This window comes from Anopheles bellator, chromosome 2, assembly GCF_943735745.2.
Source record: "Anopheles bellator chromosome 2, idAnoBellAS_SP24_06.2, whole genome shotgun sequence".
Taxonomy (NCBI): domain Eukaryota; kingdom Metazoa; phylum Arthropoda; class Insecta; order Diptera; family Culicidae; genus Anopheles; species Anopheles bellator.
In genome coordinates this window covers 83,417,427-83,441,050 of record NC_071286.1, presented here as the reverse complement: position 1 = coordinate 83,441,050, position 23,624 = coordinate 83,417,427, and the positions used below count along the sequence as shown (strand labels likewise).

Here is a 23,624-nt window from a genome sequence, read left to right as displayed (position 1 = left end):
AATCGGCCACAATCTACGCCACCGATCTCCGACCGGCGATCGGCCACGCTTGTTGCAGCTGATTGGTACCGCTTCCTAGTACTCAGCTACGCGCGAGGCCTTGTAGAAAACGGAACCGGCTCGAACCAGTCGCTCCGTAAATAGAATCGAAGATCGCGAAAAACATGGATGGTCCGAAAAAAGGACACACTGCGCAGTTGCCTGGCTAGCACCCCCGTATCAGCGTAGAGATTTGGGGCTCGCCGTCGACAGCGTTGTGGTCGTGTGTTATGTGACTTGGGCCACGCTTGGAGTCTATCAATTTAAATACACCACTCAGCAGTATTCGCTTGCCTCACGCAAAGCATTGATTGTTAACCGGTTAGGTCAAACGCTGGCGATAGCTGGAGCCGACTATCAGCTTGCAGTGCTGGACGAAACCCGAGGCTGACTCTAATCACACCAACAGTGTGGCATGATCCCTGGTGTACGTTGATAAGCGATGACTTTTCGGGTACCCTTCGGACGCTGGAGACACCGCCGGCCCCGGGGTAAGGGAAGGTACAGAAACGTGTGTATAAATAATGGTCTCGATCGCGATCGCCCCATCAGTGCAGGTCCAGGTCGCGATCGTCGGAGTTAGTCCGTGTGCTTAGTGATCCCATCTTCCGGAACCAAGAGTGCAGTGAAAGGATGACGGACCGAACGGGTGCCGTAATGAACGGCGTTTGTCAAGTGAGTGACCCCAGGTGTCCGCAGTAGCCCAGCCTGCCACTAACCACGCCCTTCCGTCCCCACAGAAATCCCACAACGGCCACGTGATGGAAGACTTGAAGATCGCAATCATCGGCCAGAGCAACTTTGCGGCGGAAGTGCTGGAGATTCTGCTGGAGCGCGATCACCTGGTGGTCGGTGTGTTCACCGTGGCCGATAAGGGCACCCGGGAGGACATTCTGGCGACCACCGCCCGGCAGCACCGGATTCCCGTGTTCAAGTTTGCCGCCTGGCGTCGGAAGGGCGTACCGATACCGGAGGTCCTCGAGCAGTACCGATCGGTCGGGGCCAACCTGAATGTGTTGCCGTTCTGCAGTCAGTTCATTCCGATGGAGGTCATCGATGGGGCAGCGTACGGTAGCATCTGTTACCATCCCTCGATCCTGCCCCTTCACCGGGGCGCCAGTTCCATCTCGTGGACGTTGATCAACGGAGACGATCGGGCCGGGTTCTCGATCTTCTGGGCCGATGATGGGCTCGATACGGGGCCGCTGTTGCTGCAGAAACAGTGCGCCGTCTACGGGGACGACACACTGGACACGCTCTACAAACGGTTCCTCTATCCGGAGGGAGTCACAGCGATGGCCGAAGCCGTCGACATGATAGCGGCTGGGACGGCACCGAAAATTCCACAGACCGAGATCGGTGCTAGCTACGATCCGGCGTTGTTCCGAGAGGAGAACCAATACCTGGACCTCAACCAGCCGGCGGTCAGTATCTTCAACTTCATCCGGGGCCTTGACTCGGTCCCGGGAGCGCTGGCCTTGATCGAGATGGACGACGGAACGGTGGTGCCGGTCCGGCTGTTCGGAGCATCACTCAGTGCCCGGCGAAGTATGGCCAACGGCACACCGCTCCACTTTAAGGGGGGTACCAGTGAGGCGTACGTCACCAGGGAAGGAATCTTTATCACCGGAACCGATGGAGGTTTGGTGAAGGTGAAGCGACTCAAGCGTGGCAACAAGGTGATCCCTGCGAGTGATTGTTTTGCGCAGACGGCCGTGAAGTCGGTGCCGCTCGAGTTGAACGAGAAGGAACAGGAACTGGACGTGTGCCTGAGAGCAATCTGGAAGTCGATCCTGAAGCTGGAAATTGAACCGGAAACCGATTTCTTCGCCTGTGGGGCCGGATCGATGGACGTGGTGCGGTTGGTGGAAGAAGTGAAGGATGCGCTCGAAGTGGCGGTCAGCAGCGAAACGGTGTTTATGGCTCCAGCGTACGGAGAGTTTCTGCAGGAGGTGGTCCTGCGCCTGCGTACTGGAGGCACCGATCAGTCGTCCACCCTGAGCTTTGACTCCGACAAACACGTCCTTCTGGAGGCCAACAAACGCCGTATACGCGTTCCGACACAGATGTTCGTCAACGGCCGCTTCGTCGACGCGCACCAAGGCAAAACACTTCCCATCGTTAATCCTACCACGGAGCAGGTGATCTGTGATGTGGCGTGCGCCTCGGCCGAAGACGTGAACCGGGCCGTCGAATGTGCCGACGAAGCATTCCGCACCGTTTGGGCGACGGTTTCACCCCGGGAACGGGGCCAGCTGATGTACCGGTTGGCTGACCTGATGGAGCAGCGCCGGGAAGAGCTGGCCACGATCGAATCGATCGACTCCGGGGCGGTCTACACGCTGGCACTGAAAACGCACGTGGGCATGTCGATCGATGCGTGGCGCTACTATGCCGGCTGGACGGACAAGATAGAGGGCAGCACCATTCCGGTGAGCCCGGCCCGGCCAAACCACGTCCTGACGTTCACCAAGCGCGAACCGATCGGAGTGTGCGCACTGATCACACCCTGGAACTACCCGCTCATGATGCTGTCCTGGAAGATGGCCGCCGCCATTGCCGCCGGCAACACGGTCGTCATCAAACCGGCCCAAGTTTGCCCTCTGACGGCGCTCAAATTTGCCGAACTCACGGTGCGGGCCGGATTCCCGCCGGGGGTGATCAATATCGTGACCGGGAAGGGTTCGCTGGCCGGCCAAGCGCTGGCCGATCATCCGCTGGTCCGGAAGTTGGGCTTCACCGGTTCGACACCGATCGGCAAACGCATCATGGCGGCGTGTGCCGAGTCGAACATTAAAAAGTGCTCGATGGAACTCGGCGGCAAGTCACCGCTCGTCGTGTTCGCCGACTGTGACCTCGAGAAGGCGGTCCGGTTGGGCATGTCCTCGGTGTTTTTCAACAAGGGCGAAAACTGTATCGCCGCCGGACGCCTCTTCGTGGAGGATCGCATCCACGACGAGTTCGTGCGGAAGGTGGTCAAGGGTGTGCGCACGATGCGGGTGGGCGATCCGCTCGATCGAGGGACGGCCCACGGACCCCAGAACCATCTGAGCCATCTGCTGAAGCTGCAAGAATACTGTGCCCTGGGTGTGAAGGAAGGAGCCACGCTAGTCTGCGGTGGAAAGCGGGTGCCAAACATGGGGGGCTTCTTCTTCGAACCGACCGTCTTCACCGACGTCGAGGATCACATGCAGATCGCGCAGGAAGAGTCGTTCGGACCGATCATGGTGATCTCCAAGTTTCACAGCAGCGACTTTGATGCGCTCGTCGCCCGGGCCAACGCCACCGAGTACGGGCTGGCGAGTGGCGTTTTCACGAAGGACATCCAGAAGGCACTACTGTTCGCGGAGCGCATCGAATCGGGCACCGTTTTCGTCAACACGTACAACAAAACGGACGTGGCGGCACCGTTCGGTGGGTTCAAGCAGAGTGGTTTCGGAAAAGATTTAGGTAAGTTCCCGAAGGCGGTAGAGTGTGGATGCAGCGGCCTTTAACTCGATCTTTCTTTCCAGGACGGGAAGCGTTAAACGAATACCTCAAAACAAAGTGTGTGACCATCGAGTACTAGTGTTCGAAGGATGCGTACCGTATAACTACTTTAATAAATTATTTTAATCGTTGCTTTTTTGAGTATTCACTTCGGCTCTAAGTCATAATTCCGGTTCATCCACCTAAAGCTTCGCGCCTAAATGTATGCAATCCGACTGCTGCTACTTTGCTTCGTTCAAAACGACCGTTTGCTCGCAGAATCGTTTGACGTAAGCGTCAAACAGCAGACGAATGGTGAAAAAGTAGATCATCTCGAAGCCGGTCATGATGCTGAAGCCCAGAAACAGTCCAAGAATTCCACCGACAGAAGCTAAAAGACGAGAACCGATTTCATTCCGATTGCTGTGGCCCGAATTCTAACGAACGCCCTACCCAGCGTGCCCAACGAGTCCTGGGCGATGTCCATTCGGTAGTGGATGGCCGTGAGATCCGCGAAGTAAATGTGCACCAAGCTTTGATTCTTCAGCTCGATGTCTTTGCTGAAACCAGGTCAGAAGTTTAACGGGTGTGGACCCACCGATAGCCACTTCGAAACTCACAAAAAGGACATCGCATTGAAGGAGTAGCGTCGGTTCAGGGGACCGGTAATGATTTCCGCCGGGTACTGCATCTTGGCGCACGCTGGTAAACAGCCACAGGGTGGGGCCACCGGTTGGTAGGTGATCGGGCCCACCGAGGCACCGATGGCCGGGACACCGTGTAGGTAAAGCGCTCTGGCACGCACCACACACTCCGTGTCGTTCACTTCGCAGTTCTTACGCGATCCATTATTGAGCAGGTTGTAAGGAAGACACCCGCAGCGGGCGTAGATCATCGCCGAACGGCACTCTACCATGCAGTTAACGTAGGAGTAGTCCTGCACCATCGCTCCCAGCCGCTGCTCGTGCCGACCATAGCAGTTCCGGACCGAGGGCTTCAGCTTCATCGCATTATCCGTAGCGTACGTGGTCGATGGATTAACGGCGACAAAGGATTCGGTCCCCGCGAGGACCATCTTGATTTCGGCATCGTTATCGGGAAAATCGTTCGCACTGTGCATCATCAGCTTGAACCCGTAAGTGCCGACGTCGGTTGCGAGGTACTCGTCCACCGACGGCTCCAGCAACACCGTTAACCCGGTCTGGAACCCACTCGCCATCACACGGCGCGGTTTCTTCGGCACACTGACGGTCGTTTTCCTCGCGTAGTCCGTATCCTTGCGTGGGCCGTAGTAGTTAAAAGAACAGCACTGACCCTCGGTGGTGTTGACCGTCTGGAACAGGTGGTCGCACCGCCACTGGGTTCCCTTCCACCGGCAACGTTCGAACATCGTCGCACAGGGTGGTGCCAGCTCACCCATCAGCTGTGGTATCTCCAAACCGTTCAGTACCAACACATCGTGCAGCAACCGATAGTTGGCCGGCTCACTGTGACCCAGCCCGGACACGTGCAGAAACAGTTTGAACAGCTGTGCCAACTCGCCAGCCGTCATATTGCCCGGTCGTTTCATCTTCTCGGCACGGGCCAATGCCGCGGAAGCAGCAATTTTGTTCACCGGACACACCGTCACTGCCGGGAACGGGATATTCCAGGTCGGGTAGCTCGTTGATTCCATCACCTTCGGCGCACGCGTTTGAAAAACCCTCGTCAGTCTAAGTCAACCCCCCGGATCGGGGTCACCACCAACTTACCGTTACGGTCGGAGTTTCCACGTCCCAGGACCACGCGATCAGCAGCAGCGTGAGGGCGCTAATGGTAGACGCGACGACGGCACCGCCCCAGATGGACCGCTCCGCCACCGTGTACTTATCGCGAACGATTTGACTGTAGCCGTGGAGGGCCGTACTTTGGAACAGCTCCCGCAACTGTCCGGCGAACCAGCGGAGACCCTTATTCGGCCGGGACTTCGGTTTCAAGGTTACCCGTGACATCGTGAAATGCCCTTTCGGCCACGTTTAGTGAGTGAATGTGAACCGATGCGAGCCCACCGGGACCTCAGGCTCGACCCGGGGACATTAGTGGGCGGTAATCGGCAGCTCGTTAAATTGATGGCCCTTACATCTCTCGTGCCGTCTGACGTGACCTTCGCTTAGTTATCGATCGATAGCCGCCGGCCGGTTCCAACTAGTTCCCTAGTGCCACTATTAGTCCTTGATCCAGCCCGGCCCACTGATACCGGCTCTCGTGCCGTTTGGATCTGTTTAATAACATCCTTTTCACTGTTTTGATTGTCCCGGGTCCCGGGGCCCGGGGCAGGCTTTTGCGTCTGCCCTTGTTTATACACCATCACGCCGGTGGTGATAGAGAGATTGGAGCATGAAAACCCGATCCACCATTGACGTCAATTTTGCCACATTTCACCGTCGACCGGAACGTGTCGCTGGGAAAGCTTTGTTAAGCCTTACGGACGACGACGACGATCTTGATTTTACCCGATCGACGATCAGCTGGAGATTGGATTGGACAGCCGCCGCAAGCCGGCCTGGCCACAAGCTGTGATGCAATCTGATTAGGAGCTTAGATCAGGCACCACCCGGGTCCCCCCGGGGGTAAACTGATCCTCCGCAGGAAATGCGAGACGTACGGTTCGATCGGGCGTGGCAATGTAGTTAGCACCGTGCGGTAGGATCCCGGGACGACGGGAGTTTTGTAGCCGATTCGCCTATCATATTTCATTCTTTTCGCTTCCCTTCGCGCGATATTGCCTAATCGGATGCGCACGTTATGCTTTCCTACGTCACACCGCCACCGGCACGGATCGGGTACGTTGGCTTTCCCCCGGGATGGTGTAGTAAGTGGTGCAGAAAGGTGGCCACGAAGCCCCCTCCGACCCAATCCGTTCCAATTCTTCTCGTGCAGCCGGCCGATCGCGACGACGAATGACGCACGTTGCCTCGTTTAGCTCACATCAACCATTTTCCACCAACTATCGAGGCCTCAAAGTAACAAAATAATTGCATAACTTCGCGAAACTCGGCTGAGCGCGTATTGCGCACGATCGGCTCGAACTCGGGTCAGAGTGAAAAGGAAAAGCTTGCCGAAAATCGGAGGCTCCGCGCAGGTGGCGAATGAACGCGAGAGAAGGCCCGTGTGTTGTGTGTTGCTAAATTATCAAATTGGCACTTCCATCTCAACCTCAGCCAGCCAGCCCGCTTCATTGCGTAGGCTCCAGAGGCTCCGATTGACGTCATAGCCGTCGTTGAGAGATTTTTCTCGCCACCGTTGGTCCAGATTTCCACGGCTAAGGAACACTTCGACCCTAATGGGGGGCCGGTGCCCTGACGATCGCTGATATAGAATCCACTAACGGAACGCTACGCGGAACGCAAATACCATTTCTTTGTGCCGTGGGGTCTCGCTGGCGCACTGGCGGTGAAACGGTTTCAGGTTTTATGGTTATGGTTCCCGGGGCGGCGGTATGCTTAGGTGACTTGGCGGTCGTGACTCGTGACTTTAAACCGTGGCCCACGATGCACTCCTGTCGCGCTTATCATTATGCAAACGCCAGCGCCAGCCAGCCAGACCGGGTCGCCGGCCATTCGCTCCGCAGATGGTGTCGGCCAGAAGCTAATAGACACGGTCAACATGCGCGGTCCCGAAAACGGGTGCGTTCACTCGTGGGGTGGTCTGGAGGTGGACACACCAAAAATGGGTCTCCAGTCTCGTCAGGTTATCGAATGACGTGTGTCTGGCCCACTCTTGCTGTGTCTTACGATGTTTTCCTCTTATCAGACAACGGCTCCCTGACTGACATCGAAGTGGGCAGTGATTCCGGAGGTAACGCAGTTTCATCATGCTCATGCGCCACCAGCTCACTTCGATCGTCGTATCAGTGTCAGACGACGTCAGCGGCGCACTTCCGGCCCGACTCCGATCGGCCAGCATCATCCGACACACCCCTCCAGATCGCGTCCTGAGCCGGGTCCGCGATTATCGCCACCATCGGGTCAGTTCAGACCGGTTTGGCTAAGAACGTCACATGTGACATTTTGCGTCGCTCCTCGGGTTCGGGGATTTCGCACAGCAGACGTCAGACCGGAGTGTGTTTACTCGTCCATTCGGCACAGCTTCTTTTCGCTTTTTGTCACCTGCTGGCCATCACGCCGGAAATTGAACCGAATTCTTTGGCAGCTATTTCCGAACGCCCCGGTGACCGGGGGAAGTGTAGCGATCGAAGAATGGGCCAAGCCGTGGTGGTGGTGCTTTTTCTGGAGGAAATCCCTCGCGGCATCCAGAAGAGATGCAACGTTGGAGCGATGCTGAAGCTGATTCAGATAATGCCTTTATTAGCGCCGCTCGACGGGTTTACCGGAGGCAATTAAAGTTTTTCCCCCCTCAGTGGTGCCATCGCCGGTGAAAAACTCGCCACTCACGAAGTTTAGACGCCGCGTTCTTAAGATTGCCTGAAAAACGTTCGGTTAGTAACGCGTAATCCGTTGGGGTAAGACATGGGTTAAACCTAAACCTAAGCCTGCACAAGTTTGATAGGAAATACCGTTGTAGTAATCATCGTGCAGTGAAGGAAAAGGAGAGAAGTTAAAATGTTCCATTTAAAACAATTGTTAAGTTATTTAGCAAGCGAACAAATAAAATACTACTTCTACTAAACTGAATTACTAGCTTAAAAAGGAACTTTGAATTTACTTTTAGCCAAACGTTTCTTTTCGGCCGGGCCCTGGAAGATTTGAATTTATCACGTTAATCCCAATTCCAACCCTTGAAGCACTTCAAAATATAATTATTTGTGGTCTTGTTCAGCTCATCCTTACTGTACTCCTTAATACTGTGGCCATGGCACTATCATTAGTGTGTTGTTTTTTGCCAAAAAATGGCGCACCAACAACGATCTTATCATGGAGCAAAAGCATTTTTTTGTTTTCCCACAAATCCGGTCGTTTCTGGCTCGGATTGCTTCCCGCAAATTGCGCATAATTTGCAGGCAATATTCCTTACTGACCGTTCTACCCTGTGGCAAAACCTCACGATGCTCCACGCCCCAGCAATTGTAAGCAAAACCTTCACATTCGACCGAACTTCGACCTTTTCGTCGTTCTCATCTTCTCGGCCCTCTGTCTCCATAAGTGAGTGAAATCGAATATCCGTGGCCCGCGGAATGCCAAAAGACGCGATGCTTTTTGAACACACCTCGTATATAATAATCAGACACCCTTTACCGTGAACGAAACTCGGGTACCTTTTGGGACGCCCCACGGAAAGCTCCCGAAAGCGCGGAGCTTCGGCACAAACACAACGACAATCGGGAGATTACCGACGTCACGACTCTCGGACCACGCCACTATGGGGAAAAGGCGGTCATAAGTCTACTTTTGAAACTGAGAGTTTTGTATATATTTTCCTAAAATACATAAGTTATCTGTGAGCAATTTGAATTGTCAGCCTTCCATGTGGCGTAGATTCCGAGAATTAATCTATCAAAGTCGAAAGAGTGATAAAAAGGGGCTCTTTAAAGCCAACTTTTATCAGCTACTTTAACACAGCAAAATTATTCCAGGGCTTTGTGCAATAAATCTAGGCATTACAAATTAACACTTAGATAATTTTAAATTATTTCCAGTAAGTTTTGCATCCGTGTCAATCCGACACGGACGGGTGTGCTAGGTTTATTTTAAGAAAACACTTCATTTTTTTCATAGTACATAGCAGTGGGGCTCAACCGGTCGGCGGTTGTGGCCTAGTTAATAATAAAACATGAAAACAATAAAAACCTGAAACCAAATATGTCCGCCTTTCCGAATACAAATTCCCCACTGTGCACCCCTCACGGTCCGCGCTCGATCGCGGCCGCGAGACTGTTGCGCAAAAAGAGAAAACAACGCAACCCAACGGCTCAGTTTGAGTTTGAACGCAGAGCTCCACCGGTCGTATCCGTGTGGCTCGTGCCAGAGCCGTCTCGCGGTGGAACCGATCTGCGTCCGATGAAACGAAAACCAGTCAAGTTAATACCGAAACCGCTACGCACGCATCGCAGTTTAATTGAGCGCCACTGTTAAGTTAGTTCGGACCTCGGAGTGTCCCCAAAATCGTGTCGTGCCAATAGTGACCGTGGAAAAGGGACCAATCTCTCCTCCAGCAAGCGCTTCTCACGCGAGTTTCCCGCGGATCGCGCAGCAGAAAGATCAAAGAGCTTCGTGAGAAAACTAGTGAAAGTGCCGCACCCTTCGCAGTAGAAGACACAGTCCTTGCCCATCGGGGACGGGGCGTGTAGTGGCGGGCCGATAGAGGCAATCCCAGAATATACCAAAGTGAACCTGCGTGTATTTGCTGATCGAAGGAAAATAGTGTGTTAGGGTTTCCTTCGGGTGGAGCCCAGCAGTGATTACACACTATCAATATTAATTAAGCAAACGATTGTTCCGTGCCAAAGTGCCACAGAGTGGAGCAGGGTTACCAAGCCGGACCCGGCGGCCCAAAAGGTCCCACCGGGCGTGTGATATGTTTGTGCGCAAGAAATATTTACACTCGCCGTAGTTCCTAGGGCCCTGCCTCCCGACTATCTGGGCCGTGCCAGCAAAACAAGAGCATAAATTTTGCCGCCCCGCCTCCCCTCCTGTCAAGTGATCCCGGGCCGCGCCATTTGCGGCCGTGTCCGAGAGGTGGGCGTGCGCGGGCCGAGTCGAGTGGCAAGTGATCTTCAACGAATGTTGTTGCTTCGAGAGGATCGAACGTTCGATTTTGGACACACGTAACTGACCGGCGTTCAACGAGCCGTGCCGTGGCCGTAAACCTGTTTCCGTACTGCTGTCCGCCTGAGCAAACCCCTTTTTTGGACTTAATGTTATGGGTTTCGGAGCGGCGCACTCCAGCGACCCACTTGGCCACCAGCAGTTCCGCGCCGCGACACATTTGCACATTCCATAACTGAGGAGCGCAAACAAACCACTCGCGTGCCTACGCGACCTGGACAACAGTGTTGCGACACGACGAGATCAGACGGCTTCCAGCGACCGCGATCTCTCAACGACCAGATAGGACGCCCCGCGGCATGACTTCTTCCATATTCCTCACCATGGCAGGATGGACCAGTGACAAGTTTCGCCTCTCCTGTATCGACAACAATGGACTGAAACGCACCCTGCTTAAGATGCTGATACTGGACAATGGCACGAAAAACACGGTAAGTGCACCAGTTCCGAATAGGGAAGCCGTCACACCTCAACGCTGGCTGCTAGCGGAAGAGGAACTCGCGCGGCCCAAGTTTCTATGCCTAAATTAATTCTACATTCTAAACCGAACGGTTTCGGTGACGCGTAACGTGACTTTGGGCCGTTCGGTGACCCGCCGTCGGTTCCAAGCTCGATTTTTCCGGAAATGGGTGCTCCTGCGGTGCGGGGCTTTCGCAGTCCGGGGCAGAATGTTAACCAGCCTTGGTGACGATGACGCACAGCATGGCCCCGACAGGTGCCGAACTGGTTGGCAGACTGGTTTTGAAACCTCCCGTGAAGGTCTCACGCGGATCGCGGCGGGCTCGTCTTCGTCAGCACAGGGACACTACGTTCGAGTTCTAGGCGATTTACGTAAGCGCAGTCAACCGATCTCAAGGTCAGCGAACTGGTTCATCTGGGCGCGAATACGTGGGCTCCCAGATCTGGGTCTCGGCTAGGGATGCTCCGAATGTCCACGTCACAGCGTCCCAGGCGGCCAGTTGAATGTACCGCTCGGTTGGCGCAACGACGCAATAGACCGCCGTACGAACCCGTCACGATCGTGGTCGACTTTCATTCACAGCCGCACGCTAAAAATGGCCTTCCTGCGGGTGTGGGAAGTGCTGACAATGCGCGCGCGCCCGTGTGTGGATTCCGGACACATTCCCGAATGCTAACGAGTCTGGAAATAGCATTAGCACCCACGATTGGACATCGATCGGCGGCCCATGGCCCCTTGTGCTCGATCTTGGCGCGAGATCGTTATGGTATGATTTATGGTCCTTTCTTCTCCGGGCAAAGCGTCTTCGGTTAAATCGCCATTACACACGGGGCGGCTAGTCGGCGTCACTGTTGGCGGATCGTGTTAGGACCCGGACGTGGATCAACCAGGTCCACAGCAGACACCGGAACGTGGATGGCTTCTTATCGCCCGTGGAGCTCGATCGCGGACCAAACCGGTTACATCCGGTCGGGAAGGTGCAGCCGGTGGGCTCGTGGGTCCTCCGGCCCCCACCACCCCCAGAGAACACAATTGCTTCGAAGCCGCTCGAGATCTGGAGCGGACCACTCACTGGAACAGGCAAATTAATCTAGCATTAACCGATCGGACCAACATAAAGGGCCAAACGATGTTAATGTAGCACACACGCCGGACACAACGGAGAGCATTGTGGCCACTGGACCGTGCCGATTGACGTCAGCAACGGTGGCCGGCGATCGCTCTGGACCGAAACCCGTTACATGTGTTTCGCCACCTCGGTTTAGCGCGAAGCCGCCGACCCGACGTCTCATTCCTCGGTTGCCGGATGCAATCTGCAACGCCAGGCGCTGCCAGAAACAACAACAAGGGAATTGTTTTGTAAATCCCGAGCACCCCGGGCACCTAACTCAAACAAACACGCCAAACATTCCCTTTTCGGTGCCAATTAGCCGCCGGACAACGGACAAGACACGGAGACACGTTTCCCAGACACACGTCCGATCTGATCCTACGATCGATGGACGATCACTGCGAGGCGGGCATCCTGGCAGGTTCTGGCAGGCTAGGCAGGCTCGTGGCCTTGACACCACCGCCGTCCACGGCCCGGAAGGAAGTGAGCTCCCAAATTGATCCACCTCGGTCACTCGCGCCCCCGGGGCCCACCAGACGTCAAAACAGAATTATCATCACCTTCGGCATGGGGTAATTATCATCTGCGATGTGGCCAGCCGCGGGCAAGGCAAAACCGTAACGTCCGGCCACCACTCGCTCTGTGGCGTTAATTGCTCGCCATCAGGATCGGTTGCGTCTCCTAGGCGCACAGACATTTGAATTCTATGCTCGTCGGCACCGTATGTCCTTGAGCGCCTACCGATCGAACGTGACCGCTCGAGATGCCCACGAGAGTGTCTCCACCGTGAGGGGGCCTTGGGGACACCTGGGGCGCGAGGGAATATCTTTTTACATTTTCACGCCCCATTAGCCGCCTCCGTCGCCACGGATCGATCTCATGCCTCATTTAGCGTACGGTCCTATTATTACTCAATCGATTTGTATGATTTACATCACTAGCTTGGGCTGAGGTTTCACGCCATCGTAGCGCCAGCCACCGCGTACGCTAACCGCACGACGAGCTGGAGATGGGGAATCCATCCGCGAACCGACGATCGACCGACCGGAGATCGATCCACGTCAGCTACCGCTTTGTTGCGGTTTGCGGTTCCATCCGAATCCCGGTCGGCCCGCCCCGGAGGTTATCGATTTATTGGCAGTGTACCCTTTAGCTGCTCCGACACGTCACCAGAAGCCCTGCGAAGTTTAGTGACAGAGTTTAGCACCTTAGCTTACTACGATTAGAATGTTATCGGACGCGAGATGAACAGTGCCTGGTGTGGGAATCCGAGTAGGCGATATGATACAAACACAGAGACACGACGCGATCAGGACGATCACGCAGACCATCCATCGCCGGCCCTTTAATCAAGCGATCGTGTTCCTCCAACCAACCGTGCTCTCTCTCTCTCTCTCTCTCAGAGCCTTTATTATTTATTTTATGGATCCGGAGCTGTCAAAATTTTGCGGCAAAAATATTGTGTTGTTGTGATCGGCAGCGATCGTGCCAGAGTGGTTTGGAGCCAACATTTGAAACATTTTGGAAAAAAAAACCCTTCAAATACTCCGTTCGATCGCTGTGGGGACGCAGGGGAGAGGCAAGCAGAGGATCGACGGAATGGTACGGACGGCAATCCGGTTGTTGTTGATACAGTTGATCGGTTCGGCAGAACGTGCGCGCACGTTCGCTGTTTTTCGTCTCCAATGCACACACAAGAACCCCAAAGCTAACCCGGCGTGTGTTTTCTTTCGTTGCAGAACATCGAAGCGGAACGGGGCGAGTATCGGGTCGAGCAGGGTGTGCCCAACGGTGGCGGCGGTGCCAACAACAAATCGCTGCTCAGTTTCCTCGCAATCGTAAGTTTCCCGCGACGCCATCGGGTCGTCCCCGTCTTCAAACACCACCACATTTGTTTGCATCCAGTTGGCTAGTACGTGTTAAGATCGACCGGGCGTCTGAGCTCTGTCCGTTGAAGTACAAACAGCAGCGCACCCAACTATCCTCGGCCGGCTTGTGTCATCTACGGAGCCAGGGCCACGGAAGCGATTAAAATGCATGTGCACCGTCAGTATGCGCTCCGGGGCCATGGTCCCACTGGCCTACTGCTTGGCTGACAGTTGGCAAATTTATTGTTTCTTCAACTGCACCGCGTAGCGATGAAGGTAGCGCCAGGCAAATCACCCGGCACACCTTACGTCAGTCCGTGTCCGCATAATCAAACCCGCGTTGGCTCGCGTTTCCGGAAGTCCGCCGATTCCCTCGGGCTCGGTCTAACGGAGGCGAGGAATCTTTCGGATTAGACCACCGCTCAAGGATGATCGTTCACCCGGCTCGGGTGTTAGAGTCCGGCGCCGCCATAAACCTGCTCTCGTGCCCTCGGTGTGGTCAATGCCGCCGAGAAGCAGTCGGGGACACGCGACCGGCAGTAGTCGTATCTCATCTTCGCCGGTGATGATGGCATTGAAGGACCCGTCCGAGCCGACATCGGCGGCATTACAATCGTCTACGATGCGTAATGTCGGCGAGGGGTAATGCTTGCCCGTGCGCATCCATAATAACGCTCGTGGGCCACATGTCAACAGCGGACCCGGTCCCTGGCGGTGTCATTGGCTAGTAGCCGCCGCCCAGGGAGACACCACCCGAAGACATTGGGCGTTAATTATTCACCCCTCAACTACCCGTCGGTGGCCGCCATTCGTGGGGCTACTCTTTCTTGGCCACCGCTTTCATTGGGCACGGCCGGGCCGGGCGGGTGAAGGGAAGATACGGAGCGTGTACAGTTCATTCGCATCGCCAGAGCGACGGAGCGAGCGAGAGAGTTCATTGTTACTAGCGGCTGGCAAGGTTTTTACCGAGAAGGCCCTCCTCTGGCCGTTATCCGGGCCCGGGCTACTGACGTCAGCACGAGGTGGAGAAACTCGAGCCACCTCGACCGCGGGGCTCCCAGCACTGGCTTCGTGGTGTGCGATACGCGGCCTTTCGCGGCTTCTCCGCTCGGGACGTTTCGTTTCGGTTTCGCAGTTGTGGCCGCAGCACGAAAGAAAGTGAAACACGCGGACCACGCAGTCTGTGCGAAAGCGCGGAGCGCGCGTGTGCGTCATCGGCAACGGACGTCCGCATTCCTTCGGCTCGCCTCCGGGAAGCGGATGTCGTGGCACGGGGCCGATCTTCCCACCAACACGATCATCCGCGGCCCACATTTACGTCGAAAGTAGCCACTTTTACTCGGATGCACCGCGCTCTCCCTCGAGTAGAATAGAGCCGGGAGCCGGGATTTCGGTCACATGTTCCGGTTGCCATCGGTGTCAGAGCTGGCCTTCGCCTCCTAAACGCTCCGAGAGGGGTGGTGTGAAAATCATCAGGGATGACTTACGGGAGCCACGCGTTCCCCGGTTGGCCACACGAATCCCCGCATTCGCCCTCTCCCTCGCTCGCTCTCTGCCCGTCTCTGTTTCCGTCCGTAATGTGCCACATTGCACGTACGCCTTTCCGACGGGCAACCTTTCCCGCTAATCTCGGTTGTAATTTATCTGAATTGCCCGCAATTAGCATACGGCAGCGACGGTGCCAGGCACTCGGTAGAATTTTACGGCCAACAGAGTGCACCACCCGGTCGTCCGCCCGAAGGGTTCTCCAGTCGACCCCCCCATAAAGGGCCCCGTCGCGTTATGATTTAATTGGTAGAAATAGAAACGATCAAATTAAAGCATGTCGCCTGTTCGCGGCGGGCGCGATGACGATCCACTGGCGATCACCTGGGAGGTCGCAGGCACCGCCATTCACATGCTCTGCATGTGACCACCCAGACTGAAAAGATTGTAGGGGCCTCCCCCCGCCGGGGGCGATGGGTGATAATTGAAGGTGCGGTACGTTATTAAGGCGCGGCACGACCATTCGATATTGCCGCTCGATGACGCACCGGAACGTTTGTGGAAAGCGGAATGCACATTCGGCCCAGTAGATGGTTGGGTGGCCTAGAAAGTCCGATTGCTAGCAATTACCGGCTACTAGCCAAGGCAGAGGCCTTTCGAGTCATCATTGTGTCGAAAACGGCTCGGAACGCAGTGAGCCAAAATGGATGCCTTTGGACGCAATTTATGTTCAACGCAGCAGTGGCTTCTCCTTGAGAACTTGTCCGGAAGAGGGAGCCTTCTTCTAATGCTCCTCATCCGTTCAATCTTAGAGCCACTTAGGGCCGCTAACCACCAGGCTGACCGTTTTTAGAGCCCAACAACGATTGGGGACCTTCACCGATGAGAAACATTCTACGCAGAGCCTGCCAGCTCGACTGATGGAAGTGGACCACTCCGAGCAAGGTTGCGGAGGTCCCGCAGGTCGTCGCGTAGCACCACGGACACTCAACCGTTATCACGCCGATGGCGCCTAACAATAGGGCATTAATTAAAAATAGCTCCGTGCGTAGCCCGCCCGCCGGAGAGCCCACTATCGCCGGACTGGCCCTTGCCGATTGACGCATGAGGCGCATGATGATGTGTGAATGCAGCTGCGGATGCCCTTTCCGTCGAGCACCGGTTCATCACCGGAGCACCAAAGCTTCGATAAGCCCCCGGGCGATAGGATTACGCCAGCACACCAGAAGACCCCAGAGAGGCTGGATGTATTACATTTAATTGAGTGCCGTCTTTAAGCCATCGCCAAACAAGGGAAAACCGAAACGAAAAAAGGCATCCAATCAAGCGGTGAAGTGGCCAACGTTCGCCTCTGACCTTTCGGTCGGCCCCCGCTCCAGTCGGGGCGCTTTTCAATTTAAAGCGATCGGACGTAACGGATCACCAGCATTTCGGTCAACATTGATTCGTCGAACGGACCCCGGCGGGTGACAACTATACACAACGGCTGCGCCAGGCTGACGGCCTTCGCATTGACGTCAATGCGGTGTTATCAATAAGTGTATGCAAAAAAGTGGTCCTGCCGACCAGTTTCGCAAGCAGGACCGGCCCCCGCCCGATGGTTGGCGATCGCGACACTGCCCGGTGCAGTGCGCGGTGATGTCTCTAAGGATTGGGGCGATTTGATCGTCGATTCGGTCTTATCATCCCAAGGACCTCGGCCGCTTTTTTGGGACAACACTGATCACTTCAGGAGCAGCAGCAGCTCGCGTGCCTTGGGATCGTGACCAAACATGGCCAAGAGATACGGCGCCAGCAACCGATCTGCAGCGGTTATGTCTTGTTGCTAACCACCGCCGGGTGGTGACCTCCGTGGCGCTATGTTGCTGTCGCTCGAAAGGTTGCTCTTCAGTTTACTAAATCAACTCGCCTCGAGTTTTGGGTCAGCAGATTAGAGAGGTTCCCAGAACTGGACTAGCCTTCGGTGCGAACCGGAGATGAATCACAACATCCGATTTGTTGCGGCGCATGATTCACACGCAAGTCTGTTTACGCAAATGCCGTTTTTGCAACAGACGAGGGGATGGCCGATCCTCACGCTCGGTGTGATCCACTTCCTTACCGTGGCGTCCGCGGGTATGTGGTTTACGCCCAAAGTTACAGAGCACCGTCCGGCGGCAGTGATTGAGGTGTTGATTTATCACCTCCATTACCAGCAAAACCGAGGCCTGGCGGCAGCTAATTATGTCGGACCGGGCTTTTTGCCCACCAGCCAGTGAACAACCTGTGACTCATCGCCATGATGTCAGGGAGGAACGAGGGATGGCCAGAGAGCGTCATACAACAGTTACCGTACAGTTGTAGCGAATTCCTTTGGCCACTAAACAAACACCGACGACCTTCTATGACTCAAACGAAAGCATTTGCTGCGCTGAGAATACTCAAAATGCGTCAAATGCCTGTAAAGATGCGCCTGAAAGACGGGCCGTCGATGTAGAGCAGCTGTGGCCTCACTAGTCGTCTACATTCCGGATCTGGAAAGGCTCCCCGGCTGTGGTTACACAAAGCTCCGATCTGCCCAGACCCAGGTGAAGCAGCAACAGCAAAAAAATGGAGGCTCTAGCTGGCTGGATACGACAATTTAAGCCCCCGTTGCTCGTTTGACGTCAATCGGTTCTCTTTATATCGTGTGGAGAGGGGCGAACGATCGAGCAAAGGGGGGCGAACGCACGCACACCGCGGGCGCGGCCGCCGGAGTCGCGTGCACGAAACGGAGCAGCAGTCACTGATGGGGTCTAAGTACATGTTGCACACGCAAACTCCCAGGCAGAAAGGGGGAGACCAGTCTAGAGGCCCGCGGCTGCGATCCTCGCCCCGAACGTCGATCCTCGATTGATTCGTTGGGGCAGACTGCCACCGCGACACCACATTCCATCAGCTGGTCCCAGCCAGCGGAAGCCCAGCACTCTCGGGCGTGTCACTGAACCCACCGCTGGGGTCCTATCAACATACAATGAAGCATCGGCGCGCGCACCGAACGAGAACAAGAAACGCGGCGGCCCCACGAATGACGTCAATCTAGCGGCGAACCTTCCCGATAATCGGTCGGTCGACCGGCAAGCCTCGGTTCCCTGTTACAGTTTGTTGCTCGCTCTCTATCTCTCTGTGCGCCGTGGCGCATCAAACGGTCATTAACGATCGTGCACGCACTTTCTGGATCACCGAAGAACCGCAAGGAAGTGTGAAACCCGGCCATCCCGGCGGGTACTAATAACTTAGCGCCAAGCCCGGGCGTTGCATAAATTACCTCCCGTGCGCGAATTATGAACCGCTTAAACCCCGCCAACGCCATGATGCAATTTACGGGAGCACTGAAAATCGGAACCTATCATTAACCCCCCCCTTCTGTTTTTTGCTTCGATCCACTCCCATGGTTCCGACGGTTAATTGAAACCACCTGGGTCTGCGTATGGAAGTTGTAATGTGTGGCCACCAAAATATTGATACAGGAGGGGCCAGCTATTTAAAGACTTGCCCACCGAAACTAACGACGACGTTGGAGCATGATGCCTAATGTTTTGTTTGGACGGCGCTGGTGGCGGCATTTGCTTTCTTCTTCACCGTCTTGCCGACCAGCGTCGTTTTTTTTTTGTTTTTGTTCGAATGGCCAACAACCATCCGCTTTGCCTAAGAATGAATAACAAATATGCGGCCGTAGCAGTTCTATGTTTTCTACTCGTCCTTGAAGCGAATGCTAATGAGAAGACGATCGACGATCGGGCGCACATAGTAAAAAGGTGTCCCGACACCGGTTCCCGGCTCGGTGCATTTTCGCGTGTTCCCGCTGGTTCCAGTCACCGATCACGGTGCTGAGGGCCACAGGTTTTTTTTCGTCACCGAATAATCAACTTCCTCGGGCGGATACTAAAAACGACTCACACTGCCACGGCCGCAGATATGCGCCGGGGGCTGGAACTCATAAGTTTAAAGGGAAACGGCGCCCCTCCCTGTGTACTGTGCTCTACGCCAAAGGTTTACGCACAGTAAACCTTATCTAATCTGGAGCTCGTCAAAAGTCAACGCCAGGCGACGACGTTAAGACTTTACCGTGCGCAGCTCACCCCAAACACGCGCCGTTTCGCACTCCTTCGCAGATGGTGACCCAAACTGCCCTTTCTCTGCCTCTGTTTTCTAGTGTTGTATTAATGGTTGGACTTTCCCTCTATCTTCTCCGCTTTCATCTAGAACGCCCTCGAGCTCAGTGCACCTGCCAGTCCGGTCCTGTTGGAGTGCAACGCACCAACCGTCCCGTCCGGATGGTTGCAGCTATCCGGTCATCCCAAAAGGTAAGCATCCGCCAGGTTTTCGAAACCGAGCGCCAAATCAGTCTCAAGCCATCGATAGATCTGCGCGCTTTGATTGATTGATTGTGAGTTGTTTTGTGTGCTCCTCGTGAGGCACTCCAGACCCGGCGGCCGATGGGTTTGTTTGAAATGTCTTGCAATCCGACCGCTGTGGCCACCGGTACTGATAAGCCATCCGTCATGCCGCCGGTGATAGATCGGTCGGGCGGGCCGAAGATCGTTTGCACACAGCCGGGGCGATCGCGAATCGTTGTGACGATTGTAGCAGGCGCCGTCTAGACGGGCGCGAATCGGCCAGCCCGAGATGTGGAACTGTGAGATGTAGCGCTGCGGTGAGTAGTGAGGTCAAACCGCTAGCGTGCGGCCCGATCCGCTGCGCTCACGAAACCGCAGCTCGTTAAGATACGCGAGGCACGATCTGTACTCGCGCATAGCGCAAGTTCGTTACGCACCCGTCGCTAGGAGCGCATGCAAATTATTCAAAATGTCACCCAAATGTGTGGTTCGTGCCGGTTCGACGCCGGTGACGTCAAGCGGCTGGGATCGGGTTGGAATGTTGAAAGACCTCCACGCACACGAACACGCACGCCACGCCAGACACGATCACCGGCGGTGCACGTTTGCGTATTTAGCGCCTTCGCGAAGATGGTGGTAATGCGCACCATTGTCCGCACCATTGTGGGAAGCCTTTCGACGGGGGGAGCGGCGAGCTTCTGTGGCCCCCGCAATCGGTCTGTAATTGGAAAGAAAAACAGAACCAATTCCAAAGTACACACTCCGGAGGGTTTCGTCAAACACTATTACTGTCTCGGCGATCGTGTCGATCACCTAATAAGCGTTCGGGGCTCGCGTGATCGATCGCGGCTCGTTGTAGCGCCGTTTAAACCTTTTTTAATGGCTGTTCTTTTCTTGTTTGTTCCTCATGTGCCTATGAAGAGCACCGTGTCCAAACATGTCGCTTGTTGTTATTATATAGTGTCGCTGTCTGGGGCTGGGTTAGGTTTTTTGTTGGGAAAGCTTCCGGACAGTGTTGATCAACAACACGATCTGACCAACGAATCTGGCCACCGTAAACAATGCTAAAAGAAGCCTCTCTGTCTCTCTCTCTTTCTCGCTACAGCATAGCACCGATGGCTAACGGAATCGTGCGCAAGCGTGTATCCGGACCGAACGACACCGAGCTGGTGGCCTACCGGCAACTGATGGTCGATCCGCACGCCATCAAGGTGGTGCCCAAATTTCTCGGTGTCCACCAGACCGCTACCGACCATTTTATCGAGCTGCACAACCTGCTGAATGGGTTCGTCGAGCCGAACGTGATGGACATCAAGATGGGCTTCCGGACGTTCACCGAAAGTGAAGTGAGCAATACGGCGCTCCGGGAGGATCTGTACAAGAAGATGGTGTCCGTCGACCCGGGCGCACCGACCGCCGAGGAGCACCGGCAGCGGGCCATCACGAAGCTGCGCTATATGCAGTTCCGCGAGAACATGTCGTCCACGGAGGAGAAAGGCTTCCGCATCGAGGCGCTCAAGATGCGCGGCAGTCTGCCCGTGACCGACCTGAAGACGGTCAAAACCAACCCCCAGATTCAGGCCACCATCGGGCACTTTGTCGGTGGGCGGCGCAGCGTAGCGAAGGACATCACCAAGCGGTTGCGGCAGATGCGTACGATGATCGAAAAGTCGGAGTTCTTCCACCGGCACCAGGTGCTGGGCAGCAGCGTGTTCATCGTGTACGATGATCAGCAGGTCGGAGTGTGGTTGATCGATTTCGCCAAGGCGCTACCCCTGCCCAAGGGCGCGAAGGTAAACCATCGGACGCGCTGGCAGATGGGCAACTGCGAGGAAGGGCTGCTGCACGGGTTCGACGAGCTGATCCGCACGATGGAAGCCGTCCAGCAGAACGTCCAAACGCTGCGCCACCAGTCACGCGCGACGGATGTCTAGGGAGGCGGAAACGACCAAAACCCTCAACGAAGGCTGGTTCCTTCAAGCCTACGTCAGACGTGAAACTAGTCAATATTTTGTGTTGTAAGCATAGGAAGCAGAAGAAACACAGAAGAGTCCTCACCCGGCTGCCGGCTGGTGCGAAGGCTATACGCTATAGGTAGGCCAATCCACTGATAAGTGCGCGGAAAGACTGAGAAAAATTCACTGAAAAGAAAACGATAATACTAGATGGGGTTAGGTCGGGTTTAGTGAGGAGACCACAGTGAACAGCACGAGAAAGTACCGCGTTTTTTGTTGGAGCCAAGAGTTCAGCCATTTTTCCATATTGGAAAAAACGGTATACATTAAAATAGGGACAGTGAAAAGGGAATACAACAGAAGGGTGAAAACTTTGTGCGAACTGTGCGGGGTACCAGTAGACGGTCGGACCGTATCCTTTTAATGTTGTTTTCTATTGACTCCGGACGTCTCCGTTGCCCGTGATTCTACTTGAAACCACTTAAACCGAAACTCACTGTAGTGCGCGGGCCCAGCACGATCGATTAGGTGAATGATAGTTTTAAAGATGAAAGTGATGAAACGTGTCGAATATCAACTGTATCGAAATTTAATACAATTTGTGTTTATTATTTAAAGAAAAAAGGAAAATCTAATTGTTAATAAAAGAAAAATTATTATTGTGTACAATTTACAATTTATTCATTCCCAAACGCGGTGTCAACTAACTAGCCACGGCCTCCGTCCGATGGTCCCAGAACTGTTTGGCCCGTTCATAAATTACTTCGCTTTGACCAAAGTCGCTTCCACCCTGCAGATACATTGATGTAAACTCCCGGTACGCCAAGCAAACGCGCCTATCGCGAATGTCTTCACGCAGCACCGAGTGTTCCCACTGGTAGCGCGGTGGTCCGTAAAGTACGAGCAACGAGCGCCTAAAATGGTATCGTTCAGTGTCAATTTCCAAGTGAAACCCGTGAAAAAGCAGCCAGAATTACCTCGGCATCGGAATGCGCACGATCCGATTCTCGTAGGAAGCTAACGTTTGCTCATCCACCAGCTCGGCCAACAGACGGTCTCGGTATTGGTCCACAAAGTTTAGATTATACTTTGATTTTCCATCGGCATTCCTGGGGAGGGACATCGTCAGTACGGAGTCGCTCAGCAGGTTGACCGTCACGACACGTTCGCCCCAAATCCAACAATCGTCGATGTGCGGATCGATCGAAGCGCCCCGCTCCGGGTCATACTCTAGCGAGCACTGTTCTATCGTTTGAAACGTGGCCAACAGGGGAACGTTCGCGAACCTCCGTTGCACAAACTCCGTCGATCGGGGAAAACCCGCAAATTGGCCTGCCTTTAGACGGGTCTTTTTAAAGTTGGTCTTCGGACCAAAGTTTTGCTTCCGTCGTCCACTTTGCGACACATCCCAAGGCATCTCGTCTAAAGCGTGCAGCAGCTGCGTTTCCTCCTCTTTGGTCAGGAAGTTCAGCTCAATGTACACTCCGCCGTAATCTTCTCCGGCGGTTCCCCGGTGGCTGGGAACTGCCGAGTGTTCGTTCATAATCTTTTCAACGTCCCAACCGGGGTAGATCTTAGAGCACAGCGGGCAGTACACGTAGGAATCAGAGTGCTAAAAATGAAACAAATTTATTGCATGATACCCAGGCAAGTGGCTCATCGCGAGGACATCGCTGGCCTCTGAATTTCGCAACTACCTGAAATGTGGTGTAGAAATCGCTTCGCAGAATCCCGAATTCTGCTTCACAGCTTAAACAAGTTCGGCGTCCTTTACAACCGCAAGGTCTGGGGTAGTCCATGATGAAAGTACAATTCGCACAACCCTTTGCTGTATAGTTATTCAAGTTAACTCGTTAATCCGTTTTATCACTCGTTTCGACAAAATACTGCATGGCACTTGTTTGTTTACAAAGAATCTCCTCCACCGGTTTGACAGCTCAAAGAACAGGGTGGTCCAGAAATGGGTTGCACATGTTTTTTTCAAAATTCAAATGGCTTCAATAACGGATAAATGGTACGGATACGGAAACAAGATATGGACCAATCTTACAGCCCACACATAAGCACAAATTTTTCGAAATCATTAACAAACACTATATTTTCTACAACATTCATT

At 54.6% G+C, this 23,624-nt stretch overlaps 4 protein-coding genes across 4 annotated transcripts; 2 read left to right on the top strand and 2 right to left on the bottom strand.

Moving 5' to 3' along the window:
* The first annotated feature begins 613 nt into the window (after window positions 1–613).
* Window positions 614–3,607, top strand: LOC131210172 (cytosolic 10-formyltetrahydrofolate dehydrogenase). Its single transcript, XM_058203381.1, has 3 exons — window positions 614–714; window positions 780–3,489; window positions 3,552–3,607. The coding sequence occupies exons 1-3, from the start codon at window positions 673–675 to the stop codon at window positions 3,605–3,607; spliced, it is 2,808 nt and encodes a 935-aa protein (XP_058059364.1). The 5' UTR covers window positions 614–672.
* Window positions 3,608–3,749: 142 nt separating this feature from the next.
* Window positions 3,750–5,498, bottom strand: LOC131208211 (sodium channel protein Nach-like). The gene is made up of 4 exons (XM_058200863.1): window positions 5,259–5,498; window positions 4,128–5,185; window positions 3,961–4,067; window positions 3,750–3,898 (listed from the first exon to the last, which is right to left on the bottom strand). Exons 1-4 carry the CDS (start codon window positions 5,496–5,498, stop codon window positions 3,750–3,752), a joined length of 1,554 nt encoding a protein of 517 aa, XP_058056846.1.
* A 3,945-nt stretch (window positions 5,499–9,443) lies between these two features.
* LOC131208935 (inositol-trisphosphate 3-kinase homolog) lies at window positions 9,444–22,082 on the top strand. Its single transcript, XM_058201879.1, has 4 exons — window positions 9,444–10,702; window positions 13,582–13,680; window positions 19,420–19,520; window positions 20,659–22,082. Exons 1-4 carry the CDS (start codon window positions 10,571–10,573, stop codon window positions 21,485–21,487), a joined length of 1,161 nt encoding a protein of 386 aa, XP_058057862.1. The 5' UTR covers window positions 9,444–10,570; the 3' UTR covers window positions 21,488–22,082.
* Window positions 22,083–22,211: 129 nt separating this feature from the next.
* On the bottom strand, window positions 22,212–23,374 carry LOC131210407 (alpha-ketoglutarate-dependent dioxygenase alkB homolog 4). The gene is made up of 3 exons (XM_058203649.1): window positions 23,206–23,374; window positions 22,486–23,120; window positions 22,212–22,422 (listed from the first exon to the last, which is right to left on the bottom strand). Exons 1-3 carry the CDS (start codon window positions 23,305–23,307, stop codon window positions 22,212–22,214), a joined length of 948 nt encoding a protein of 315 aa, XP_058059632.1. The 5' UTR covers window positions 23,308–23,374.
* Window positions 23,375–23,624: the final 250 nt, after the last annotated feature.